General features: G+C 40.2%; 1 protein-coding gene across 2 annotated transcripts; it reads right to left on the reverse strand.

Annotated features, from left to right (window-relative positions):
- Positions 1 to 4,974: 4,974 nt before the first annotated feature.
- LOC119902664 (CYFIP-related Rac1 interactor B-like) lies at positions 4,975 to 25,516 on the reverse strand. Of its 2 annotated transcripts, none has more exons than XM_038718995.1 (11): positions 25,361 to 25,516; positions 16,983 to 17,056; positions 16,737 to 16,858; positions 16,252 to 16,357; positions 15,609 to 15,745; positions 14,024 to 14,101; positions 13,745 to 13,861; positions 12,496 to 12,575; positions 12,273 to 12,399; positions 8,568 to 8,638; positions 4,975 to 8,414 (listed from the first exon to the last, which is right to left on the reverse strand). In XM_038718995.1, the coding sequence occupies exons 2-11, from the start codon at positions 17,053 to 17,055 to the stop codon at positions 8,345 to 8,347; spliced, it is 981 nt and encodes a 326-aa protein (XP_038574923.1). In that variant the 5' UTR covers position 17,056; positions 25,361 to 25,516; the 3' UTR covers positions 4,975 to 8,344. The 2 variants fall into 2 exon arrangements, with proteins under 2 accessions (XP_038574923.1, XP_038574924.1); XM_038718996.1 differs by lacking the exon at positions 25,361 to 25,516 and adding an exon at positions 22,606 to 22,756.
- Positions 25,517 to 25,962: the final 446 nt, after the last annotated feature.

A 25,962-nucleotide genomic window follows, 5' to 3' on the forward strand; every position in this document is an offset into this window, starting at 1 on the left:
TTTTTTACTGATGTCGATGCCAACAGTGAAACTGCACATTTTGGAGTGGTCTTTTATTGTGGCCAGCCTAAGGCCTTTTATTGTGGGCAGCCTAAGGCCTTTTATTGTGGGCAGCCTAAGGCCTTTTATTGTGGGCAGCCTAAGGGACACCTGTGCAATCCCCATGCTGTCTGATGAGCATCTTGATATGCCACATCTGTGAGGTGGATGGATTATCTCGGCAAAGGAGAAGTGCTCACTAACACAGATTTTGACCGATTTGTGAACAATATTTGAGAGAAACAGGCCTTTTGTGTACATAGAGAAAGTCTCAGATCTTTGAGATCAGCTCATGGTGAATGGGGGCAAAAACAAAAGTGTTGTGTTTATAATTTTGTTCAGTGTATATACTGATCGCCGTTATAGACTCTTGTCGATCACCTTGTAGCCCCGCCCTAAAGCCTGCCCTGCTTTCTGGTCTCTGTTCCTCTAAATGGGACCATAATTTACTAAATGAACATCACGCTGTGTTGAAGAAGACTTGAAACTAGCGACTGAGACCATAAACTCATCAGGAAAGTGATTACTGAGGGAATAAATCAGCTGAGAAGTAGAAACATTTTCTCAGAGACTGCTTGCTGTCAGAGAAAATGCACTTCATAAGGCACTTCAGCACTGCTTCACTTGTCAGATCCGGAGGTTGCAAATTAGCTGGAAATAATTTTTTTTGTCATCTGTGCTGCTTGCAGAGTTTCTGTGTTCGGTTGTTTTATCACTTTTAACCATTTTTTCTAAATGCTGTGCATGTTGTCAAGTTGGTAAAGGTGTTTTCTTAAGTTGCCGTATGCTGAACTCTCAGGGCACTTGGTTAAAGTTAGAGAAAGATCCTCCACCACAGTAGTTTAGTTCTCGGTACATCAGTAGGGCGTGGGCGAGCTGCCGCACCGTTATAACGGATGTTTGATAAAAAAGAAAAGTCCCGCCCCCTCCCGGCTTCCTCTCTTTGATCTCAGGTGAGACACACCTAGAACACAGGTTTCCCAGTGTCTCATTCCTGGAATCAAACGGGAACACACACACACACACACACACACACACACACACACACACACACACACATATTTACAGCAGCTTGGACATCTAATCTACACACACTTATTATACAGATAAGATTGTATTCAAACGTCCCCAACATGATAACACTATATAACACTCACCTTCTGTCCCTCCACACGTGATTATCTGTCTAAAGTGTCTTCTAGTGCCCCCTACTGGCTGCAGAGTTGGACTGAAGCAGGCTTTACATTTTACTGGCTCTAATTCTGATAATAACATATAAAGAGTCATTTTGGACAATCCAACATGTTTGAAACAATGAAAACTATAAACACACATACTTTCTGTTTATTTACTTCTTTTTTTCTTTTCTTTTTTTTCTCAAAGAGCTCTGACAAGTTTTGGATTAGGAACTCAACTGTGTGAGTTTTCAAAAGTTAAACTTGGATTAATTCATTGTGTTGACTATTTGAGACTTTTGTTGAAGTCACTCAGTTGAAAAAAATAATAACATGGCAAAGTTGAATCACAGATATAAACGACTATTAATTATAAGTCATGTATTTAAATTCCAACAAAAAAATAGAGACTTTTGTGGTAAACAAGAAAGGACCAGTTCCACCAGAGGAAAAGTACCCGACAGCGGCCTTATACATGGAAATTTAAAGTAATTTTGAATTTAAATCCTCTTAACTTGAAATTGAAAGTAGTTTAAAAGTGGATAAGTTGTTTTAACTTGAAACTGTAAGTTAGAATAATGCAGCTTAGTATAGTTGAGAGAAGTTTTCAGGCAGTGGTAAAGAAAATATTTTTGGGTTTTAACTCAAAGTATGTAAGTTATGAACAAGTTATGAAAAGTTAATTAAACTAAAAAGCAACATTGAGGAAACTAGAACACTGTTGATATTTCAACTTTATGAACTTTAAATTGTGAGTGGAAACAAAGGCAGTCTTCAAGTTGAGTTAACCTGCATTTCCAAGGTAAACCTGAAATGTCTCACAGTGTACATAGTACACAGTAATGGGTTTTTGATGTGTGTGGGTGTGTTTTTGTGTGTGGACGACCTGAACGGCGTCCTCAGATCCACCGGTCCTGCGGTGTTGTTGGTCTTGAATCTTTGGTTACTGCCCTCCTCATTTCCCACAATCTCAGCAATGACACCGGCGAGGAAAAATGTAGGGTTATCAAATAGCACACACACACACACACACACACACACACAGTATTCAGATTCTTTGGAAGTTAGTAATTCCTGGGAAATACATGTGACAGGAAACAACTGTGTGTGTTAGTTTGAGTGTGTGTAAATTAAAATGGAAAGTTCAAACGTCTGTTATCTCAGGCTGACTCAGTCTGTGCTCTTCTATCTCTGCGAGGACCCGATAAGAGTTTGATATTTTATTCAGTCCTCACAGCTTGAAACAGCTGCTTGAGGATTGGTTTTTTTAGGTTTAAGCTTAGATTTTAGGGTTTAAGGGTTAGAGGCAGAGGCTTCCAACCCCAAGGCTGCAAAACCAGAACTGGACCCTGGAACATTTGCCACCAAAGAAAAAATAAAACATAAACTTTTAAAGGCTTTTAATTGTTTTGTTTTTTCTGTAAATACATTGAACTTGTAGTCTGTGCTGACTGACCAAAGGGACCCCCCCCCACCCAACCTTTCTGACCTGCCTGGATAAACAGATTGGGGAACTGTGGCCAGGATTAAGAAATGTACTTTTAAGTCAGTTTGGGTCCTCACAAGTATACAAGTACAAATGTGTGTGTGTGTGTGTGTGTGTTGGGTGGGGTGTAGTTAAATACTTTCAACTTACTGTAACCTCAGAGAACTTCTGAGTGAGAATGGAAATAAAGTCCAGTTAAATGAAACATTTCCCCGTCTGGTCGAGTCAGTTTATTTATATATCACTTGAACAAAAGACGACCAGATTTCAAAATAGAGTCACATCATAACAACCGAAGACGAATAAATACACCAAGTTTTAGCTAAATCAGCAGAAAAACAACAGACACATTAAAAACAATCTTGCGGTCAAAGGATATTAGCATCGACTGAAAAGCAGAAGTGAAAATCTGAGTCTTAGGAAGGATTTAAAAATACTGACATCAACTGTTCCACAATCTGCAAACAATCTGTGTCAGAGTTTAATTTGGAGATTTGAATAGACGGGAGTGATTGATCCGAACAGCTAAGGTAGTGATGGGGTGAGAAATAAATTATAAACTGAATTTATAACAGTAAAGAAATGCAAGAACAGGGGAGACCCAGAGAATCTTAGAAAGACTGCCCACCACATGGACATGGTCTCTGTGATGTCACCTACGTGGGCGGCTCCGGCCATCACCATCTTGGCCAACCAGTTCTCACTATTAAGTCGTCACATATGGACGCATGGTCAAGACCCCTTGGGGTAAATTTGTAGCGCGCTGGGAAGCCCCTTATCGTCAACGTTCAATGCACTGGGGGGAAGCCCTGTGGCATCACTAAAAGCAGGTGTAGGAACAGAAAAGTCCAAGTAAGGAGGTGGTTTGGGAGGACGGGTACATCAGAAACTGGACTTTCACCCAGGAGGCTGGTGTTTGTTTATGTTTGAAACAGTCAACTTTTGTTTTTTTAGGTAGGTTGTGTAAGTTAAGTAAGTAACGTAGTTATTTTAACCCAAAACATGATGTTTTCCTGAACCTTACCCAGTAGCTTTGGTGCCTAAACTTAATCAAATTTGCCGTTTCACAATGCAAGGAGCCTTACACATGCAAAAAACTATCCTAAAGCTTACCCAGGGCGTTAAAAAGCAACAGCAAGGAGTCTTGAGCAAGCGTCCATATGTGACGGGTTGGGAATGAGAATGTGTTGGCAGTAACAGACTCTGGCTAATCCAAAAATGTGCAAAGAGGTGGAGCTGAGTCGGGCCGAATGAAGCCTGCTAGGTGGGTCCCCAGCTGTCACTCAAAGCTGCCCATCCTTAATTATGCATAACTTTAAGCTTAATATAATTTAAACAGGTGAGTTAAACAAAAATTCACCCCCCTTCAGTTGTGTCATATGGGGATATTAGCTATAGAGACCAAAACTGTATTCTGTACCAGGCTGTAAACATGTTTACTTCTGCTGTAAAGCTGGGCATTTTAACATGGGGCATTGTAAGGCTGCCTCAAGTGGCTATTAGAGGAACTACTGCAGTTTTTCAGCCCTGAGGTTGCTGCTTGGGGACAATACAGCTGTGTGTAGCCAGCCTAACCCCCAGTGTCCACCGGATGAGGCTGCATCTTGTTCCAGTTTTGTTCTGGCTGCTGGAGACGACGATTGTTAACCAGATGTGTGAACAGGGCATTTCACTGGTCAATGTTGTTGTGTTGAATTCTCTTGTGTATGTATTTAAATACAATTGATGTAAAAATGTGAATTTAAACATGCTTTTCATTGTTACTGACTTCGTCTTTACGTACACACAAGACCACTGTTTCGTCTTGTTTGTTTCTGTTACTTAAATTTGTTTTAGTTTGTTTATAACCAGGTATAAAAGAATTGGCTAAACAAATCTAAACTATATTGCTTTGTGTTTGTCGAAGCACAGACAGCTTCTGAAACGCTTCCTGTGGACATGTGGACCGCAACCAAGATGTGACGGAGTTTTGCAGGGTCCACTGAGTCAGATGCTGACTCCAAGAATGAAACATCAGTCAAAGCAGTCATTCAGATTTTTCTAAAAAAAAAAAAATAGCCCGAAAAGAGAACATATAAATAGCTTAGGATCCCTGTGGTATGTCACAGGAAATTAGTGCAGAGTAGGAAGTTCACCATCCAAACGGGAGTAGTTCCCGTCTTGTGGGTGAGTCAGACCCATAGAAACTCAGACCCTCCCGAAGCAGCTGAGAGGGTCAATTACAGAACAATTATATAATGATTACTAGATTAAAAAAACTCCCCAGTCGAATCAGATTTTTCTTAAAAATGTATAAACTTTATTTGGCCGACACAAAAATCATTTAAAACATTTAATGCCATTCAATCCCTGACACTGCAGCATTAACATACAAAGCAAACTAAAAATAAAAAGCTTGTAAAGATTTCCAGTCAGCAGTCCCACTGATCAGATCAGTTCAAACATTGAGAAAACTTAACTCCACATCAGTCTGAGGTTTCCCTCGTATCAGTACCGCATCTTGTTCGTCACAGTGGTTCTCCTTCTCTTAGCTAGTTCCAAACTGCTCTCAGTAGCCGGTTTATTACAGTGCTTCCTATGTTAGCTGTCCACATCATACAGACAGTTTTACACTGCTGGCCCATGCATGAAAAAATGTTATGACATCATTCCTACTCTTCATTAAATCATACTGTGAATTTGTAGATTTAACTGCAAAAACAGAAATAAAAACTGGGTTTATCTTATCCAGTGCGTGGGAGACCGTCAAAGATGCTTCTCATAGAAAGATGCGGTGAAGTGGCTGTGTGCTGTTAACCTGGTGGTTAACCTCCCCACCTCGTTAACCACAACCACAACCAGTCCTCAGTCCAAAGTCTTCTGTCTTGCAAAACATTTGGAAAACCGTGACTCACGGTGATGAAGATGTTGCACCTGGAAACTTACTTTGCTTTGGACTGACTGGTTGGTTTGTCAAACGTAAGGCTGGTTCTATTTGCCACCTACAATAAAAAGCAGCTCGCAGCTTCTCCCTGAGCTTTTCTATGGTTCCTACGCAGTTACAGTCAATGAGTCCCAAAAGCTAATTTTACCAGATGTTAGTGACACCAACAGCTCATCTTCTGAGGAGGAATGAGCTGTTTAAATTTACCCCAATAAACTGGCTACTAAGTATTTCAACCTTTTTCCACCAAAGAATCCAAATGACCCTTCAAGAAACCAGGAACTTCTATTGTCTGTGCATGATTTTAGGGCCGTGAGCATTGAGTGAAATTCAGTTCACGTGAGGCTCTAAGATCCAGACAGACATTTACAACTAAGACAAAAAATTGTCAAGGCGTGACACATTCAGGAAGTCTGTAATTTTGCTAATTTGAACCACTCACTCATCCGGTGTTTTCCATACTTGATTTATTTGTAAAAGCCCACCGCAATATAAATATATCATCAATATTTTCTAACTATTTCTCCTTCTATTACCCTCGCTCTCGCTTACACATTACTCACAGTAAGAGGCTGGCTGAGAAAATAGTGCCCTTTAAAATGGATCAAACAGCAACAAACATCAGGTGTCAAACAGGTTTGGAAAACTCATTTGGAAGAGCGGAAAAAGATATGGACACAAATTGCAAGTGTTAAAACCGCCGGGTCCCTGCCAGCGCTCGACTTTGGTAATGTTTACGTCTACCTTGTAGGGAATCCCTCACCTCACACAGCTCAGGCTTGTCTCCTCGTCGATTAGTGCATCCGAAAGCACAACAACCATCCAGAATTTTAACGCTACGCAAAAGTAACGAACTCAAAGTAACAGCGTGTCACTTGCTTCCTGGCGGGCAGCAGAAATTAACGTCTTTTTTGGCCTCCAAGGGAGCGTTTTCCTTGGAATGTGACGTCACGTGAAAACTATGAATTGTAATAAACCTGTGTTTTCCTTTTTGATTCTCGCTGATCTTGCTTTTGACCAATCACTGATGTTCAGTCCTGTAAAACTGTGAATTTCAGCAGTTTACAAAGTTTAACTGAAAAGTACAACCTCAGCCACAGAGACTTTTTACTGAGGTAGGAACTGCGGCTGAGGAATTAATACCGGGATAAGGTTCCTCCAGTAAAAAGGTTCCTGGGTTCTTGAAATGGGGAAAAGTTCATCTGGTGGAAAAGGGGCTGAGGTGATGATCTGTTGAACCACCAACACACTTTAACCCTAAGGCAGCTAACAGATCGGTGCTGCATGAAAACCGCCAAAGCTGCATTCTCGTCACATCAGAAGTACAGATGACCTGATAAATAAATGGTAAACATGCTCAAGCCTTCGCAAAGTCTACACAGCCCAGTTGTGGGTCATTTTGTTTAGCCTATTTAAATCAAGCAGACCCAGCTGCAGTTGCTAAAGACGTTTATTTTGCCCCACGGACGGTCAGGAACCGCAGATTGTCCATACAAATCTCCTCAAGTATTGGCCAAAAAGAGATCATATGTGGTCTGGACATTCATGGTCTCCAGAAGACGATTTTTGGCTCCACTCCTGGAAGAGGTTGAGGCCGTGAATGTTTGAAACAAACTAGTTTGTGTGTTTATGGCTCTTCTGAACGGCTATGGAACGACCACATCATCGTTCAACGCACTGGGGGAAGCCATTTAGCGTCATTGTCAATGCTAAAAGTAGGCCATTTATAAATAACAGAAAAGTCCAAGTAAAGAAGTGGTTGGTGTGGATGAGTGAGTCAGAAACCAACCCAGGAGATCAGTCTTTGTTTCTTCTTTAGGAAACAAAATGTCAGCATTGATTATTTTTCAGTTATGTTACTTACGTTCCGAACTATGATGTTTTCCTAAACCTAACCAAGTGCCTTCACCTTTAACAATGTTCACCACTAGTTTTATTCTGAAGTCAGTCTGGACGTTGCATATGTGTTATTGCTAACCTAAACGTGGAGACCTACACGTGCAACAACAACGCCAAAGGGTGTTGACCAAGCGTTCATTTGTGACGAGTTGGGAATTAGAAGAGTTTGGCAAAACACCGGAAGACATATGAAAACATTTTTAAGATGTGGGTCTCTAGGTGGCGCTAACAGAACTTTCAATTTCAGTTAATTCACTGCAATATTTTCTTTATGTGACACATTCTGGAAGCAAAGGAAAAGTCTGTAATCTTCGCAGGGGCGGGGTATAAAAACAGCGGCGTCAAGTCGGACACATTCTACCTGCATGAGCTTATTGCAACTGCAGCCGCCGGACTGGGCGCCTATGAGCCGTCTTGCTCCCGTGAGGATTTAATGTCATGTGACATGGTGACGTTTTGCAGCGCCGGCAAAAGTCGGACACAATTCCTAACCAGCACGCCTTGTTTTAAGTCCAGCCTGCATCACATTAGTTCAGCATGAAGTCAAACGCACCTTTTGTTGTAAATCTGACATGACGTGAACGCAGCTCTGCTGGTTTTAACACCATCTTCTCTTGGATCAACCAACTAAAAGGTTTCGCTCTTTTTCTTTTCTTTTCTCTTTTTATTTTACAACAAAAAATCTGAGTTTAAAAAAAAAACAATAACTGAGGTTAAACAAAGACACATTAGCTAAAGGTTTGTTCAGTAGTTCTTTTGAAATTTGGACCAAAATACTTCCCAGTATCGTTCCAGTTTCAGTTCCGCTGAAGAAGCATGGAGTTAATTTGGCTGCAACAAGGTTTTGATCTGCTTGGAGGTAGCCTCATCGTTCAGATGTTTGGTCGTATACCTGCAGGGATGGAGGGGGCAGTTAAATAATAACTCAAAAATAATAATCATAATATCAGGTCAGAAAAGTTCAGCCGTTTAAATAGACTACAGCACACTGCAGTTGATCATTTCTATCACAGTATTTGTGATGTGTTTGTGGAGGCTGTCAGACCTGAGAGCGTTGAGTAATCCCTCCACACTGCTGGGCGGCTGCTCCTTCAGCACTCGGATGCAGCCTTTCATCTGAAAATGTCCAAAAAACAAAACGTTGACTGATCCTGAAGCAGGAGGCTGCAGCAGGAAACAGGAACAAGACACCAGAGGTCTCCACAGGTCTAGACACGGAAACCTAACCAATGTGGTGCAGAAATAATTTACTCTTCTAATCATCATATAATCTAAACTACTGAGCTGTTAACAAAATGTAGGATTTATGAGCTGTGCTGTAAATTGTGTATTCGTAGGCGTGGAGGCATTTCCATCCATCTTTATGCTGATGATACACGACACGGTAAAGCCTGAAAACCTAAAGACAACAAACAGATGGCTGCTAACTTTCTTCAATTAAATACTAAAAGTGATGTAAATAAACCTTATTAGTGGCCCTGACAATCTGCATATCAAAAGAATATCCCCATGTGCTCCCTTTTCCAACAAAACTAATGCTGGCAGCACACTACAGGATAATTGGGCCGATTTTGTTTCGATTCAACAATCAACAAGAGATCGTATTACTCTTTTTACTGTCTTTGCCCTGGTTACCAGTTTATTACTTAAGACTACATCTGTGAGCTACTGCGTCCCTTTAATCCTGCACACAGTCTGAGGTCCTCGCAGGACTGTAAGCTGTTCCCATGTTGAGGTGTAAAGCTAAAGGGGGCCGAGCTTCAATCCAGGAACAACCTGCTGGACGAACTCGCAAAATCAGCATCTTTTTTTTAAATGCTTCTGAAAACGCATTTTTATTGAAAATAAGTTTATTATCTTATTCAGTGTGGGTACATTTGTCTGCATGTGTGTACTTATATGTGTCTGCAGGTTGGTTTATGTGTGAAATTCATATGTACCACACTGTATGTAACATTCTGTCTTTGTAAGCTCTGGTTTCGATAAATGCTATGTACATTTTTTTTATTATTATTATGATCATAACATTAAAACCAGAAATCAGAATCAGAAAACTTAGTCCTTGCACCGATAGTACAAGATTTGCTGTGCAACTCCTAAAACAAAAGGAAACTCTGCACATATATGCACATTTAAAAAGCTACTGTACAGAATATTGCATCTAATGTTCTAAAGATTATTGCACAAGGTATCATTATGTATAAATAAATTAATAGAGTTAAAGTGCACATAGTGTGACCTCTTCGACTGATAAACATGGAGTGGTCCAGTTCAGAGGGTTTATGATAAGTTACAGTGCCTTGCGAAAGTATTCGGCCCCCTTGAACTTTTCGACCTTTTGCCACATTGCAGGCTTCAAACATAAAGATATAAAACTGTAATTTTTTGTGAAGAACCAACAACAAGTGGGACACAATTATGAAGTGGAATGAAATTTTTGGGGTATTTCAAACTTTTTTAACAAATAAAAAACTGAAAAATTGGGCGTGCAAAATTATTCAGCCCCTTTACTTTCAGTGCAGCAAACTCTCTCCAGAAGTTCAGTGAGGATCTCTGAATGATCCAATGTTGACCTAAATGACTAATGATGATAAATAGAATCCACCTGTGTGAAATCAAGTCTCCGTATAAATGCACCTGCTCTGTGATGGTCTCAGAGGTCCGTTTAAAGCGCAGAGAGCATCATGAAGAACAAGGAACACACCAGGCAGGAAGTTTAAAGCCGGATTTGGATACAAAAAGATTTCCAAAGCTTTAAACATCCCAAGGAGCACTGTGCAAGCGATAATATTGAAATGGAAGGAGTATCAGACCAGTGCAAATCTACGAAGACCCGTCCGTCCCTCTAAACTTTCAGCTCATACAAGGAGAAGACTGATCAGAGATGCAGCCAAGAGGCCCATGATCACTCTGGATGAACTGCAGAGATCTACAGCTGAGGTGGGAGACTCAACAATCAGTCGTATACTGCACAAATCTGGCCTTTATGGAAGAGTGGCAAGAAGAAAGCCATTTCTTAAAGATATCCATAAAAAGTCTCGTTTAAAGTTTGCCACAAGCCACCTGGGAGACACACCAAACATGTGGAAGAAGCTGCTCTGGTCAGATGAAACCAAAATCAAACTTTTTGCCAACAATGCAAAAGGTTATGTTTGGCGTAACACAGCTCATCACCCTGAACACACCATCCCCACTGTCAAACATGGTGGTGGCAGCATCATGGTTTGGGCCGGCTTTTCTTCAGCAGGGACAGGGAAGATGGTTAAAATTGATGGGAAGATGGATGGAGCCAAATACAGGACCATTCTGGAAGAAAACCTGATGGAGTCTGCAAAAGACCTGAGACTGGGACGGAGATTTGTCTTCCAACAAGACAATGATCCAAAACATAAAGCAAAATCTACACTGGAATGGTTCACAAATAAACATCTCCAGGTGTTAGAATGGCCAAGTCAAAGTCCAGACCTGAATCCAATCCAGAATCTGTGGAAACAAATGCTCTCCATCCAACCTCACTGAGCTCGAGCTGTTTCGCAAGGAGGAATGGGCAAAAATTTCAGTCTCTCGATGTGCAAAACTGATAGAGACGTAACCCAAGCGACTTACAGCTGTAATCGCAGCAAAAGGTGGCGCTACAAAGTATTAACTTAAGGGGGCTGAATAGTTTTGCACGCCCAATTTTTCAGTTTTTTATTTGTTAAAAAAGTTTGAAATATCCAATAAATTTCGTTCCACTTCATGATGGTGTCCCACTTGTTGTTGGTTCTTCACAAAAATTATATCTTTATGTTTGAAGCCTGCAATGTGGCAAAAGGTCAAAGTTCAAGGGGGCCGAATACTTTCGCAAGGCACTGTATGATGCAGACCTTGTGGTCGTAGGAACAGGACGGTGCTGAATAGAGTTTAACTCAGCGATGACTCTTGGAAAGAAGCTGTTTTTCTGCCTGGAGGTGCGTGTTGTCGGGGCTCTTTACACCTTCCAGATGGCGACAGTGAGAAGAGCTGATAAGACGGGTGTGTTTCATCTTTCAGGATGTTGCTGGCGCTGCGGAGGCGCCGTGTTCTGAAGATGTCTTCCAGTGTGGGCAGGAGTGGAGTGCCATTACTTTCTGGGCAGTTCCTTGCCGTGATGTCCACCTGTCTAATATTGTGTAGGTGTCCCTTTTGCCACCAAACCAGCCCTGACCTGTCAATGTATGGACCACGTGACCTCTGACGGCGTGCTGTCAGCGTCACACCAGGCCACCATCTTCCTCTGCTCCGGGGTCCAGTTCTGATGCTCACAGGGGTCAGCATGACCTGCGGCTACGCAGCCCCATATCCAAAGATCTGTGATTCACTGTGTGTTCTGACATCTTTCTACCAGAAACTGCATCAACGCTTTTTTCAGCAGTTTGACCTACAGTAGCTCGTCCGCACGGGCCAGACGACGCTCCCCACGTGCATCAATGAGTCTTGGCCGCACATTAAAAATGTGACTCCCATTATTGTTTCAACTTGTGTTAAAATCTTTGAGTATTAATTTGCATTCTGAGAGTTTAGAAATAAACTTCCTTCGGTATTACTGACATTCAGAGTCTCAGCCGATCTGCTTCATCAGCACTGACAGGGACGTTTCCCGCCCACGTCAAATAACTTTGGCAGAAAGTGTGTTCATGGAGGACCTCATTACTTCGAGTGAACAAAGCATTGAGAAGAGCAGTAACTCTGTGTGTGTGTGTGTGTGTGTGCTGTTGTCTTGCTAACGTACGTCTATATTGGAGGTCTTAACGAAGGCTCCAGCCGGGTGAACGTGGTCGTACAGGATGATGACACCGACCATCACACGGAGGCAGAACAACACCGTCTCCTCACTGGTGAAACGACTGCGATACTCCCTGTGCACACACACACACACACACACACACACAGGGTTGGCTCATGTCTGAGGCAGGTGGCTGTCATGATGCGTTCAGGAACAGGTCAGGACTTACGGTGTTTCCAGCATCACTTTACACACACAGGCCATCGTACTCAGACAGTCTGTCGTGTTTTCAATCGGGACGTCTGGGTTCTGCAACAGGACAATAAAGTTTCATTCAAATAGAGTAACTATTTTAACTTTAATAAAGTTTCAGTAAAAAAAAAAAGTATGGCATGTAATTCCAAAAAACATCCAAAAAAGAAACACTTGTATAAATAACTTATAATAAGTACTCAGATCTTTAAAGTAAAAGTAGCATTAAAGAAAAGTCCTGTAAAGTACTGAAGAATCAGAAAAGTGTACTGAAAAAGGTTAAAGTGTGTTATTATATATCAGAATATGTCTGAGTAGCATTTTAATGTTAGAGGTTCAGGTTGTTAGAGGAGATTCTTATTTATATATTTAATATGTGACTTAATTTTTAACACACTGGTCATATATTACGTAAATTATTAATCTGCAAAGTAACTAAACTGTCAATTTAGGGAAGTAAAAAGTTCAACTGTTGTACAGTTCATTCTAATTAAAATTTAAGCACTGCAAAAACGGTCATTGTTGCTTCTGTGCAAAAACTGAAATGCTTTAAAGCCTGTATGTAAATGTTATTTAGCTGAATGTAACACTGTTGTTCCTCTTTTAGGTTTATTTCTCACTGCGAACTCGCCGTTGAAACACAAAACAGGAAACTTGTTAATGATTAAATGGCAACTTCAGGGCTCATTAAACACTGAGGCTCCTTCAGAGCTTGTAGCATCAGAATAATGTAGTGAGGTGGACCTCTGCTGGTGGGTTGTTTAGAAACAAGAGGGGCGGTCTGAAGCCTGACCCCTACAGGCTGAAAGGTTCATTACAACAACAATGTGACGCAATTTAATGAGTGATTTTCTCTATATCATTTATTTAAATCAATAAATCAAATCATTAAAATAAATCTGGTTTCTTTCACCTGCCGACCTGCCTGAACAGGAGTTTGCAGGGAGGCCTGAAGGGAGGGAGTCAGACTCTGCCCCGAGCTTTAACATTAACTTTGAACTAATGATGCAGAACTTTTATGTGTGTGTTCATGCTGTTTTTTGTTTCTTGCAGTTTTCTCAGCAACCAAGGAAGAAATAAAACATACTGAGGTACTCAAAGTTAGCAGTTAATGAGTACGTGAGCTGTTAATTAATACATTCAGTAAATGAATACACAGAACGCATTACTAAAAACAAAACTATAACATCACAAAGACACTGTTATAGAAATCTGGACGGACTCACGTCTGAGACGAACTTTGACGTAGCGTCACTTAGCGTCTTCAGCATCGGCGTGGCGCTGGCGTAAAACAGAGACATCCGATTGGCCAGCTCGTTGTTGACCTCATTTCCTCGGTCGGCCTGAACAAATGATAAACCTTTAGGAAACTTTTCAAGATGATTTAAAAAGGTATCTGGGACTTTATCTCCTACACGAGTTCCTAAAGATCCAAAACTAAATGTGTCCAGATGTGTTTAATAGGATGCAGGATATTTCAGTTTCATGCAGTTTGTGTTTCTTACAGACACGTTGTTGATCCTCATGCGGCTGATGGTTCGGCGATAATAGCTGAAGTCGTTCTGGATGGCCGGATTCGTCATCTGGAACCAAGTGAAGAAGAAGTATTCAGATCATTTAGGTAAGTAAAAGTAGCAGTACAGGAATATAAAAATACTCCAGTACAAGTGAGAGTAGGTTCTGCAGAAAACTGGCGTTTATACTAACGCATTTTACTGATGTGGAGCTAGTACTAAGTTTTTTATATATTACTGAGTACTTTAATCTGTAACAGTGTTTTAATAATCAGATGTTTTGTTCATACTTTAAAATCCTAATCTGTATCAGTTAAGAAATCTGTTTATTGCCAAGTAGTTCTTCATATACAAACAAAAGAGAAAAGAAAAAAGTACTGCAAAAGTAAAGAATCATAAATATAAATTTACAATACAAAATATTTAAAATGTAATTGTTTTAAAATCAAACGAGCTGAGTTTACATGTAAAGTGACGAGTAACTCCTGCTGTCAGATAAATGAAGTGGAGAAGAAGTATAAAGCAGCATACAATGAAAATACTCAAGTAAAATACAAGTACATTGATTGTGTACTTAAGTGCAGTACTTGAGTAAATGTACTTAGTGAATTTCCAACAGTGGAGGAGGAGGAAGGAGGAGCAGCGGACGTGGAACTCAAAATAAAGGAGGTGGCAGGTGAGGTGAAGTAGATGAAGACAAGAGGAGGGAGGGTAGATGAGGAGGTGGAACAAGTACAAGAGGAGCAGGGAGCTGTGCAGGTGGAGGAGGAGCAGGAGGTTGAGGAGGAGCAGGATTAGCAGGAGGAACATGAGGAGCAAGAGGTGTAGGAACAGGAGGAGGAGCAGGAGGTGGTGCAGAAGAAGCAGGAGGTTGAGGAGGAGCAAGAGGAACATGAGGTGCAGGAGGTGAAGAAAGTGGATGAGGAGCAAGAGGTGCAGGAGCAGGAGGAGGAGCAGGAGGAACATGAGGTGCAGGAGGTGGAGGAGGAGCAGGAGGTGGGGCAGGTGGAGGAAGTGGAGGAGGTGGAGCAGGAGGTGGAGGAGGAGCAGGAGGTGGATCAGGAGGTGGAGGAGGAGCAGGAGGTGGAGCAGGAGATGTAGGAGGTGGAGGAGGAGCAGGAGGTGCAGGAGGAGGAACATGAGATGGAGGAGGAGGAGCAGGAGGTGCAGGAGCAGGAAGTGGAGCAGGAGATGCAGAAGGTGGAGCAGGAGCAGGAAGTGGAGCAGGAGATGCAGGAGGTGGAGGAGGAGCAGGAGGTGGAGCAGGAGGTGGAGCAGGAGATGCAGGAGGTGGAGCAGGAGCAGGAAGTGGAGCAGGAGGTGGAGCAGGAGATGCAGGAGGAGGAACATGAGGTGCAGGAGGTGGAGCAGGAGATGCTGGAGGAACATGAGGTGCAGGAGGTGGAGCAGGAGATGCAGGAGGAGGAGGAGGAGGAGGAGCAGGAGGTGCAGGAGGAGGAACATGAGGTGCAGGAGGTGGAGCAGGAGATGCTGGAGGAACATGAGGTGCAGGAGGTGGAGCAGGAGATGCGGGAGGTGGAGGAGGAGCAGGAGGTGCAGAGCAGCGTGAGCAGACCTTGAGCTCGTCGAAGCGCAGCGTGAAGTGCATGATGTGGGCGAACTGACGAGCCAGAGCCTGTTTCTGCTCCAGATGCTGAGTGGGAGTCGAAGCGGAGCTGGTGAGGACGTCCAGGAGACATCGCAGACTGGACTCTGAGGGGGGAGGAGAAGGGAGGGAGGAGACACAGCGGGACGGTAAGTTTTCACCATGACTAACTCCACATCCATCAGCTTCTTTCCATTTTAACGCAGCTCCTGACCGGAGGAATCTTCCCCTGTCAGCGTTCAGTTCTGACTCGACCTTATTCTCTTGATGTGGTTGGCTGTACCGCGCTGGTGGTGGTCAGTGAACTCACCTTCTTTTCTTTTTTACATGCATCTGTTTATTTTGCTCCGTTGTACGTTTTCTAAATGATGCATGAACTTGCATTTCTCGTCCCTTTCATTGAGCGACTTCCTGATTTTAACAGCTGAAGCAGCTCACGGAGCGTTACGTCTATCTGTTTTGTTTTGTACATGTTTTTGTTCTTATTTTGTATTTGTGGAAATGAGACGCTGCAGCTTGAAATTCATAATGTAACAAACAGGAAACAACGTTTACTGACGTCGACAGCCCGAAAGTTTGTAGATGTTTATTTAAAGTGTTTTCAGGTTCTTACCGAGCTTCTGGGAGAACTCGTAGAAGGTTTTGAGTTTAGCCACCAGAGGAACCACAGCTGACCAGGCCTTCTCCTGGACCCCCTCCACACCAGGACTCTGGATGGCCTGACAACACACACACAGTCTGTTCTCAGCAGAATAGATCAACAGAAGTCACAACCATACAGCGATCCTCAGAGCAACAAACAACTACGATACCAACACAAACCTTCACCAGACTACTAACAATGTACTTTACAATGTACCTAAAACATGAAAGTAAAAGTGCTCACAGTGCAGTAAAATGTTCCTGTCAGTGTTTCACTCTTAGCTCATCTTTCTAAATTTATATTCAAGCTGCTTCATTTTTACTGCTGTAGATGTTTAAGCTTGAGCTCATTAAACTACTAAACGTGCAATATTCACCTCTGAGATGCAGTGGAGTACAAGTACCTCTAATTTAAAGTACTTAGCTCATTCCCCCTCTGCTGTTGTCATGTATTACCTGTCGTATTTCCTCTCCTGCTCCTCTGTACGACTGCAGGTCTTCCAGGATGACCCGAGACTCCGTCAGCACCTGGTTCACTTCCTCCCACACCGCCGTCTCCGACTGCGAGGGCTGAGCGTCTGCAGGTGGGGGAGGGGTCAAAGGTCAAGCACACGCTCTCTGCCGTCTCTCTGACTGTGTGAGTGTGTGTGTGTGTGTGTGTGTGTGTGTGTGTGTGTGTGTGTGTGTGTGTGTGTGTCTTACTCTCAAAGTCCAGGAAGAAGTTTCCTCCATTGTGGTCGATGTCTCTGGTTAACACCTTGATCAGGTTCCCCATGCTGTCAACACACACAGACGGACATGCTGCACTTTTACTGCACCATATTTATCTGATAGCTTTAGTTACAAATGATGAGAGATTATATATATATATATATATATATATATATATATATATATATATATATATATATATATATATATATATATATATATATATATATATATATATATATATATAGTACAGGGACATTTTACTGCTTTTATACTTTAAAGCACTTTTTCCTGATTATTCTACCTTACACATACAATATTAATGTTGTATTTTCATGTACTTTATTGTAACAGAGTATTTATAATCTGTGGTATTAGTACTTTAATGAAGTAACATTATGAATACAGGACTTTATTGTACCAGAGTATTTATACACTGTGGTATTAGTACTTTAACTGAAGTAACATTATCAATACAGGACTTTATTGTAACAGAGTATTTATACTCTGTGGTATTAGTACTTTAACTGAAGTAACATTATTAATACAGGACTTTATTGTAACAGAGTATTTATACTCTGTGGTATTAGTACTTTAACTGAAGTAACATTATGAATACAGGACTTTATTGTAACAGAGTATTTATACTCTGTGGTATTAGTACTTTAACTGAAGTAACATTATGAATACAGGACTTTATTGTACCAGAGTATTTATACACTGTGGTATTAGTACTTTAACTGAAGTCACATTATTAATACAGGACTTTATTTTAACAGAGTATTTATACTCTGTGGTATTAGTACTTTAACTGAAGTCACATTATGAATACAGGACTTTATTGTAACAGAATATTTATACACTGTGGTATTAGTACTTTAACTGAAGTCACATTATGAATACAGGACTTTATTGTAACAGAGTATTTATACTCTGTGGTATTAGTACTTTAACTGAAGTAACATTATTAATACAGGACTTTATTGTACCAGAGTATTTATACTCTGTGGTATTAGTACTTTAACTGAAGTAACATTATTAATACAGGACTTTATTGCAACAGAGTATTTATACACTGTGGTATTAGTACTTTAACTGAAGTAACATTATTTATACAGGACTTTATTGTAACAGAGTATTTATACACTGTGGTATTAGTACTTTAACTGAAGTAACATTATGAATACAGGACCTTATTGTACCAGAGTATTTATACACTGTGGTATTAGTACTTTAACTGAAGTAACATTATTAATACAGGACTTTATTGTAACAGAGTATTTATACTCTGTGGTATTAGTACTTTAACTGAAGTCACATTATTTACAGGACTTTATTGTACCCGAGTATTTATACACTGTGGTATTAGTACTTTAACTGAAGTAACATTATTTATACAGGACTTTATTGTACCAGAGTATTTATACACTGTGGTATTAGTACTTTAACTGAAGTCACATTATGAATACAGGACTTTATTGTAACAGAGTATTTATACACTGTGGTATTAGTACTTTAACTGAAGTCACATTATTTATACAGGACTTTATTGTACCAGAGTATTTATACTCTGTGGTATTAGTACTTTAACTGAAGTCACATTATGAATACAGGACTTTATTGTACCAGAGTATTTATACACTGTGGTATTAGTACTTTAACTGAAGTCACATTATGAATACAGGACTTTATTGTACCAGAGTATTTATACACTGTGGTATTAGTACTTTAACTGAAGTCACATTATTAATACAGGACTTTATTGTACCAGAGTATTTATACACTGTGGTATTAGTACTTTAACTGAAGTAACATTATGAATACAGGACTTTATTGTAACAGAGTATTTATACTCTGTGGTATTAGTACTTTAACTGAAGTCACATTATGAATACAGGACTTTATTGTAACAGAGTATTTATACACTGTGGTATTAGTACTTTAACTGAAGTAACATTATGAATACAGGACCTTATTGTACCAGAGTATTTATACACTGTGGTATTAGTACTTTAACTGAAGTAACATTATGAATACAGGACTTTATTGTAACAGAGTATTTATACTCTGTGGTATTAGTACTTTAACTGAAGTAACATTATGAATACAGGACTTTATTGTAACAGAGTATTTATACACTGTGGTATTAGTACTTTAACTGAAGTCACATTATTTATACAGGACTTTATTGTACCAGAGTATTTATACTCTGTGGTATTAGTACTTTAACTGAAGTAACATTATGAATACAGGACTTTATTGTACCAGAGTATTTATACTCTGTGGTATTAGTACTTTAACTGAAGTCACATTATGAATACAGGACTTTATTGTAACAGAGTATTTATACACTGTGGTATTAGTACTTTAACTGAAGTCACATTATGAATACAGGACTTTATTGTACAGAGTATTTATACACTGTGGTATTAGTACTTTAACTGAAGTAACATTATGAATACAGGACTTTATTGTACCAGAGTATTTATACACTGTGGTATTAGTACTTTAACTGAAGTAACATTATGAATACAGGACTTTATTGTACCAGAATATTTATACACTGTGGTATTAGTACTTTAACTGAAGTAACATTATGAATACAGGACTTTATTGTACCAGAGTATTTATACACTGTGGTATTAGTACTTTAACTGAAGTAACATTATGAATACAGGACTTTATTGTACCAGAGTATTTATACACTGTGGTATTAGTACTTTAACTGAAGTAACATTATTTATACAGGACTTTATTGTAACAGAGTATTTATACACTGTGGTATTAGTACTTTAACTGAACTTTATTGTTCCAGCACTGTCGTCTACAGTTCAGATTAAAGGTCGGCGGCGTTTGGTGCTGACAGTAACGGTGTTTTCATGCAGCACCATCAGCGGGTCAGAATGCCACTTTGGTTTACATGTCTAACAGTTTTTTCACAGAACACGAGAGGCCGGCAAAGCTGTGAGGAGGCTGTGAACTCACACAGCTCAGAGCTGTTTCAGTGTTACTGCAAACTGCTCTTTCTGATTGTGGCTTCTCTTCACATTATTTAAGGTTTGTTTGAGGGGACTTCATCCTCATAAGTGAGAGTCTAAGTAGAAGACAGAAGATGTACAGACTCTGTGTATTTGAGGCAAATTTGGGTTTGTGTAAAAATAGCATCAGTTTGTAGTGAGAATGATGCCGTCAATGTGACTGACTTTAATTAATTAGCCGTAACAGTCGTGTTCAATAATCTACATAATATTGGACCCTAACAGGCCTGTTAGTCTACGGAGTCCTCAAAGCGCAGAAACTTTCAGTGCGGCGTGTTTATTTCAACCTTTTCCAGAATCAAACGTGATTTTTCTTGTTTTCAGAGCAGCTGATGTGTCTTATTCTGTCCTGTTTTCTGAATTAACAGAAGAGGGAACAAGAGGAATGTCGCAGCCTCGGTGAGGAGCTGTGTTCTAGTTTTAGGAAAATAAGATTTTGTACTGTGTCTATAACGGTGTCACTGTGTTAACAACACAAACAAACACACCTGGTTTAAGGAGTGGCCTGCAGGGATCAGAGGTCACAAAGCCCTGAGCGCATCTAAAGACAGTTCAGCTGCACAGAACCTTAGAGCTTCATGTGACGTCTAAAAACGCCTCAGCCCATCAAATGTACTTTGTACGTGAACACAACAATCATCACTTTAACGCAGAGGACTATATATATATATATATGTATATATACCAATGACAAAAACATAAACTTTCATTTAAATGCAGCGAGTGCCACTAAAACGCTGGGCCGCTCTGTATGAACGATAGTGAAATTGAAATCTTCTTCACAAACCGTCCAGATTTAGGTTGTCAAGATTAAAAAGTGGAAGAAGAGTGAAGACAGACTGAAAGGCCGCGATAATAATCTGTGTAAATATAAGAGCTTAAATCCATGACATGCAAACATACATGATACAGAAACAATTTCATACAGATGTTTCTATAAATATCCTCACATAAAAATACAGTAAAACAGAATAACAACAAGACAGGCAGCACTAAAGGGATCGACTGAAAGTGAATCAACAGCAGTATGGATAAAAACACCAATTATTCTCTGGCTGCAGCTTCTCCAATGTGAGGATTAGCTCTTCAATATAATAATAAACTGAATGTTTTTGGCTTTTGGTCTATTAGCCTAACAATGGATCAGTTAATTGTAAATAGTAACAGGCATGAATCAAAAACTACAAGCAGCCCTAATTACAATCTAATATTAACAAAAACAAACGTACAAAAATGGATCATATAAGTAGTATGTAAGTGGTCATAGTAAGTGTTCTCTCAGCTGCTTATTTGCTGTTAAAACATTCAACTTTTAAAGGCAAAAATACAAACTCGTGGATTAAAAACACCGGTTAAAATCCATTTACATATGTAAATATGCTAACACATACTGTGAGGATACTCGTAAAGTTGTACAGTATAAACATGCACATCGGTGCTACATACAACATGTTAAAATTTAAACTGAACAATCAAGCCAAAGACACGGAGAGACTACCGCCAAGCAAGCAGCTCTGTGCTAAATGTGAAAACAAGCGTGAACCTCCGGGTCTGAAAAGTGAGGCGAATGAGGAAGTAAATTTAACCAGTGCAGTTTAAAAATCTTATCAGGCGTCAGCAGTTCATTTTCTCTGGTGAATACATTTTGTTTTATGCCCGTTTTTATTTTCTGGCCAAAATGATTATCCTGGTTAAATGACAGTTAACGTGAATTACCGATGCACCTAGCTAAGCAAGCTAGCTAGCGCCACACAGAGCCGTCGGTTCAGTTGCTGGCTTCTGTTACATTAGCATGCTAACATTAGCAGCTGAGGCTGATGGGAAGGTCATCAGTTCTGCAGGTAAGTGATGGACAAAATGTGACCTGATGATGGCGCTAGGTGCAAAGTCAAGATCATCAAAGGCGTCAGGAGCCGTCCTCTGGGGTCCATGAACGTCTGTATAAACTTTCACGGCACGCTGTCGATAAGTTGATGAGATAATGACCAACACCGCCATCCCTGGAGCTACGCTGCTAACATGCTAACAGCTGTGCAGCACAGAAGATGCTCTAACTGAAGGTGACAGACGGCTGCAGTGACCGCTGGATTTAACCACTGAAGGACGATGGGGAAACTGAGCTGTAGGCCCCGAATGACCACCTGGTAGTGGTACAGTTTAGTTGAACACTTGGAAATTTAGGAGTATCCCGGACAGGTAAAGAGCCCAGGACGAGCCTTTAGCCTTGATTGTTTGATATTGATTTTGTACCAAACCAAAATTAGTTTTAGTCAGACACACTTTGCTCAGCTGGTCATCCAACCCACAAACTCTGTGAGATTCAAAGACTTTCAAGCACCTCTGCCTCTACAAAGACATTTAAAACGTCTCAGGCACTTTAAACTCAGCTCAAACCCGTGCAACACTTCTACTGGAGATCAAAAAAGACATCAAACATGTCAGGCTGAATTTTAGGGAAATGTTTCTCGAATGTTGCAGCAGACAGTTAAAAACATGGAGGCTGTGGTTTGAAAAGCTGGAACAACATGATACACAATAAACTGTACACTGATTTTAACAACCTTAAAGCTACTTACTGTGACGGTGAAGTGAGAACTGTCTTTTTTTAAAGGGTTTAACTTTCTGAAAGTAAATTAAATCAAGTAAAAGTCTGTCGCTCTGCAGGCGAACGCGGAGTTTGAGAACTGCACACTGAACTGAAAGCGGCGTCTTCTCGTTAAAAGCAGTGAAAAGAGGAAGTGATGAAGTCTCTGAAAGTTTGGCCTAAATTTAAAAACAGAGGAAGTAGAGCAGACTGAGCTCAGATCAGGTAAGACACAGCGTGAATAACAACACCCTGCTGCGCAGCACAGAAGAAGCACTGCTCAGAATTTAAAACGTGCAAAAGGAACTTCGTCTCTCCAAAATGATCTTCCTCTGACTGCAGAACTCATCCTAAAGTCAGAAGTTTCATCAAAGTAACATTTAACTTCTGAAAAACTGTTTCCACTTGTCACGGAAGAACTATTACCACAGTACCACAATGTATAAATACTTGGACTGAAGCACAGTTAATAGCAGCCAAACTATGACACAAATACACATAAATATGCATGTCTTAATGATTACATCTTCAACAGAATGTCACTGATTCAAACAACAAGGATCAATCCTTTAAAGGATGTACATGCACCTTTATTCTAGTAATTAAGGCATTTTTATTAATCCTGTGCAGGTTTATAGGCGGGGTCACTGCATTCATCTTTGTCTTTTGTTTAGCAGCTTTTTAAACTGTCCTCACCCCTCATGCACGCTTTAAGTCTGATTTATTATTAATTATTTATAATTAATTATGTGTAAAGCTGCCAGGAACCCAAAATACAAGAAAAATGACACAGACGCCTATAAAGTCTTTAGATAATCGCTCAAAATATTATTTCAGGGGTGTAAAAGACATTGTTTCATTGTAAAATGTAAGAAACTAAACTATGATTGGGTGATTTTAACTGACTGTTGTGCCATTTCACTGAATGTTATTAATAATTAATCTGATGTGCAGAGAGATGTAATATGATGCTTGTATATGTCTGTATATGTTTGTATAGTGATGTTCTTATAGGTCTGCTGGACCCAAAGATTACCCTTACAATAAAGTGGTATTCTATTCTATTCTATTCTGCTCTATAATAATTAATAACACTCTTAGTGACGTGTGAAGGGGTGTGGCGTCTAAGGTGTTTTAAGGAACAATGCACTGAAACAGAAGAATTGAGAGTTCAAGTTATGGCTGCAACTAAAGACTATTTTCATTCCCAGTCAGTAAGTTTAGTCAATGAAATATCTGAAAGTAGTGAGTACCTGGCTTCACACGGGACTTGAACCTCCACCTCTTTAGTGTGAAACTCTTGAGTTTACTTGACTCATCCATCCACCCCACCACCACCTAACACGGACTTTATCGCTCTTTATACTCCGTCACCTGACTTCTTCTGCCACTAAAAGTTGCGGCCTAACAATAAACTTATTATATGTACATATATGTACATATATTATAAACGCGCCTCTTAATCGACCTATTCGGCAATTCTGTTCTGACGTTTAATGTAAAAGAGAGTATTTATTCTGTATAATAACTTCTGCTTGTAGTACTTTTATCTGGTTATCCCTCATTCACTAAGAATTATGTTTTGAGCACAGGACACATAATTGAATAAACATGATTTTGCTTACTTTGAAGAGTCATTCAGATTTTACATGCAACACGAGATACACAATGTTTTGCTGCATCCAACATCAGACAAACGACCCTAATGAAAGTACCACGTCTTACACATATTACACGTATTACACAGATATTCATCTGCTCATGTGTTTTTACTCTAGTAATATCTGAAATGTAGTAGTTTTACTTGTAATGGAGTATTTGATGGCTACTTATTTAAGTAGTAGCCTAATACTTCCGTGTAGTAAATGTCCTGCATTCAAACTACTTTTATTTAAGTTGTGTTACTATGGTTTAGTAAAAGTCATGTATGCAAACTACACTTACTTGAGTAGTAATACCACAGTGTAGTAAAAGTCCTGAATTCAAACTACTCTTACTTGAGTAGTAATACAACAGTGTAGTAAAAGTCCTGCATTCAAACTACTCTTACTTGAGTAGTAATACCACAGTGTAGTAAAAGTCATGTATGCAAACTAGTTTTACTTAAGTACAAATTAAAAAGTGTTAGCATTAAAATGTACTTAAAGTATCCAAAGTAAAAGTACTCATATCATTCTGTTTTTATCATGAATAGATGTAGATGTAAAGTTGTAGTTTCTCAATCTGGAGCCAGTTGCTAAAGTAAAGTACATTTAAAGTACTTCCTTTCCACCACTGTTTGTTGGCACTGATACTGTTATGGTATTGATATTTCCTGAATGTTTCTTCCAGCACTCTGTATATCTTTAAGTGTAAAATGTGTAAATACATTTGGAGCAAGAACCTCTCCAGCTTGGGTAAATGTACGTTGCTGAGTACACACAGTACAAACAGTGTTTTGTCGGTGTCGTCAGATTCAGTCAACGTGATGTTGAAATTATCTGATCTCAGAGCAGAAATAAAAACGCTGACTTCGATTTGATATAGGAATAATCTGAATAAAAAGTAAACCCTGAAGCCACATTGTAGTAGTTGTGGTGAGCCTGCGGCAGCAGTCTGCAGGACCTGACATGTCTGATCTGAGACCAGGATCCACCCAGAGACGATTGAAACCCCCCAACTCCTGGTCCACAAACCAACCTCCCTACTATCTCCCAGCCCAGAACTCAATCCAGCCCCCCCCCCCCTGCCCCTCCCGCGATCCTCACCTTCAATGATAGCTGATCGATGTCAGCTGATCGATACCGTGTTTTGGCTCGGCGTGTCCGCGGTGGTCCAGGTGTCTCCCTGCGGTCCGCCTCCTCTACATGCTGAGTGAGTGTGAACCCGGAAAACAGCCGCTCTGCGCTCCGTTAACTATAAAAGGAGTGATTTCCTCAGGAGGAACTGAACACGGAGCCAATCAGAGAGCTGCAACCTCACAGTCGGCCGACGGAGGCAACCTGAGCTCCACTGCAACCGAACAGCTGAGACAAAGGGCGATTTCTGCAGCTGAGCTATGGAAGACCATCTCTGCCAAGAACCGAAAAACAAATACCGGATAACAAGTTAGGAAAATAAACTCACAAAAGTCTAAATGTAACTTTGCAAGTCAAAATTAAAAGACAGTTGGCAAAATGCATTTAAAAATAGTTGCAAAAAAATAATAATAATTGACTTGGGCTTCAATTATCATATATGTAGCCCCAAGGGGATCACAGAGAGGATATTTTTGAGGATCACATTTGCATTCCCTCGCAATACTTTCCTATTTTCATTCCTTCTGAGCCATTTCTGTGTCTCAGTATTGATCGACTTATTTTATATTGAC

Source organism: Micropterus salmoides, unplaced genomic scaffold (assembly GCF_014851395.1).
Source record: "Micropterus salmoides isolate LMB-PRFRI ecotype aquatic unplaced genomic scaffold, ASM1485139v1 Ms_hic_scaffold_14, whole genome shotgun sequence".
In the NCBI taxonomy this organism is placed as follows: Eukaryota; Metazoa; Chordata; class Actinopteri; order Centrarchiformes; family Centrarchidae; genus Micropterus; species Micropterus salmoides.

Excerpts from the sequence above, each read along its gene's own strand:
- LOC119902664 (XM_038718995.1), bottom strand. The coding sequence starts at position 17,055 with ATGGGGAACCTGATCAAGGTGTTAACCAGAGACATCGACCACAATGGA. Across the intron at positions 8,639-12,272 it reads TTAAGACCTCCAATATAGAC|ATGAAAGGCTGCATCCGAGT; the intron begins GTACGTTAGCAA and ends GGACATTTTCAG. Across the intron at positions 8,415-8,567 it reads GGATTACTCAACGCTCTCAG|GTATACGACCAAACATCTGA; the intron begins GTCTGACAGCCT and ends CCATCCCTGCAG.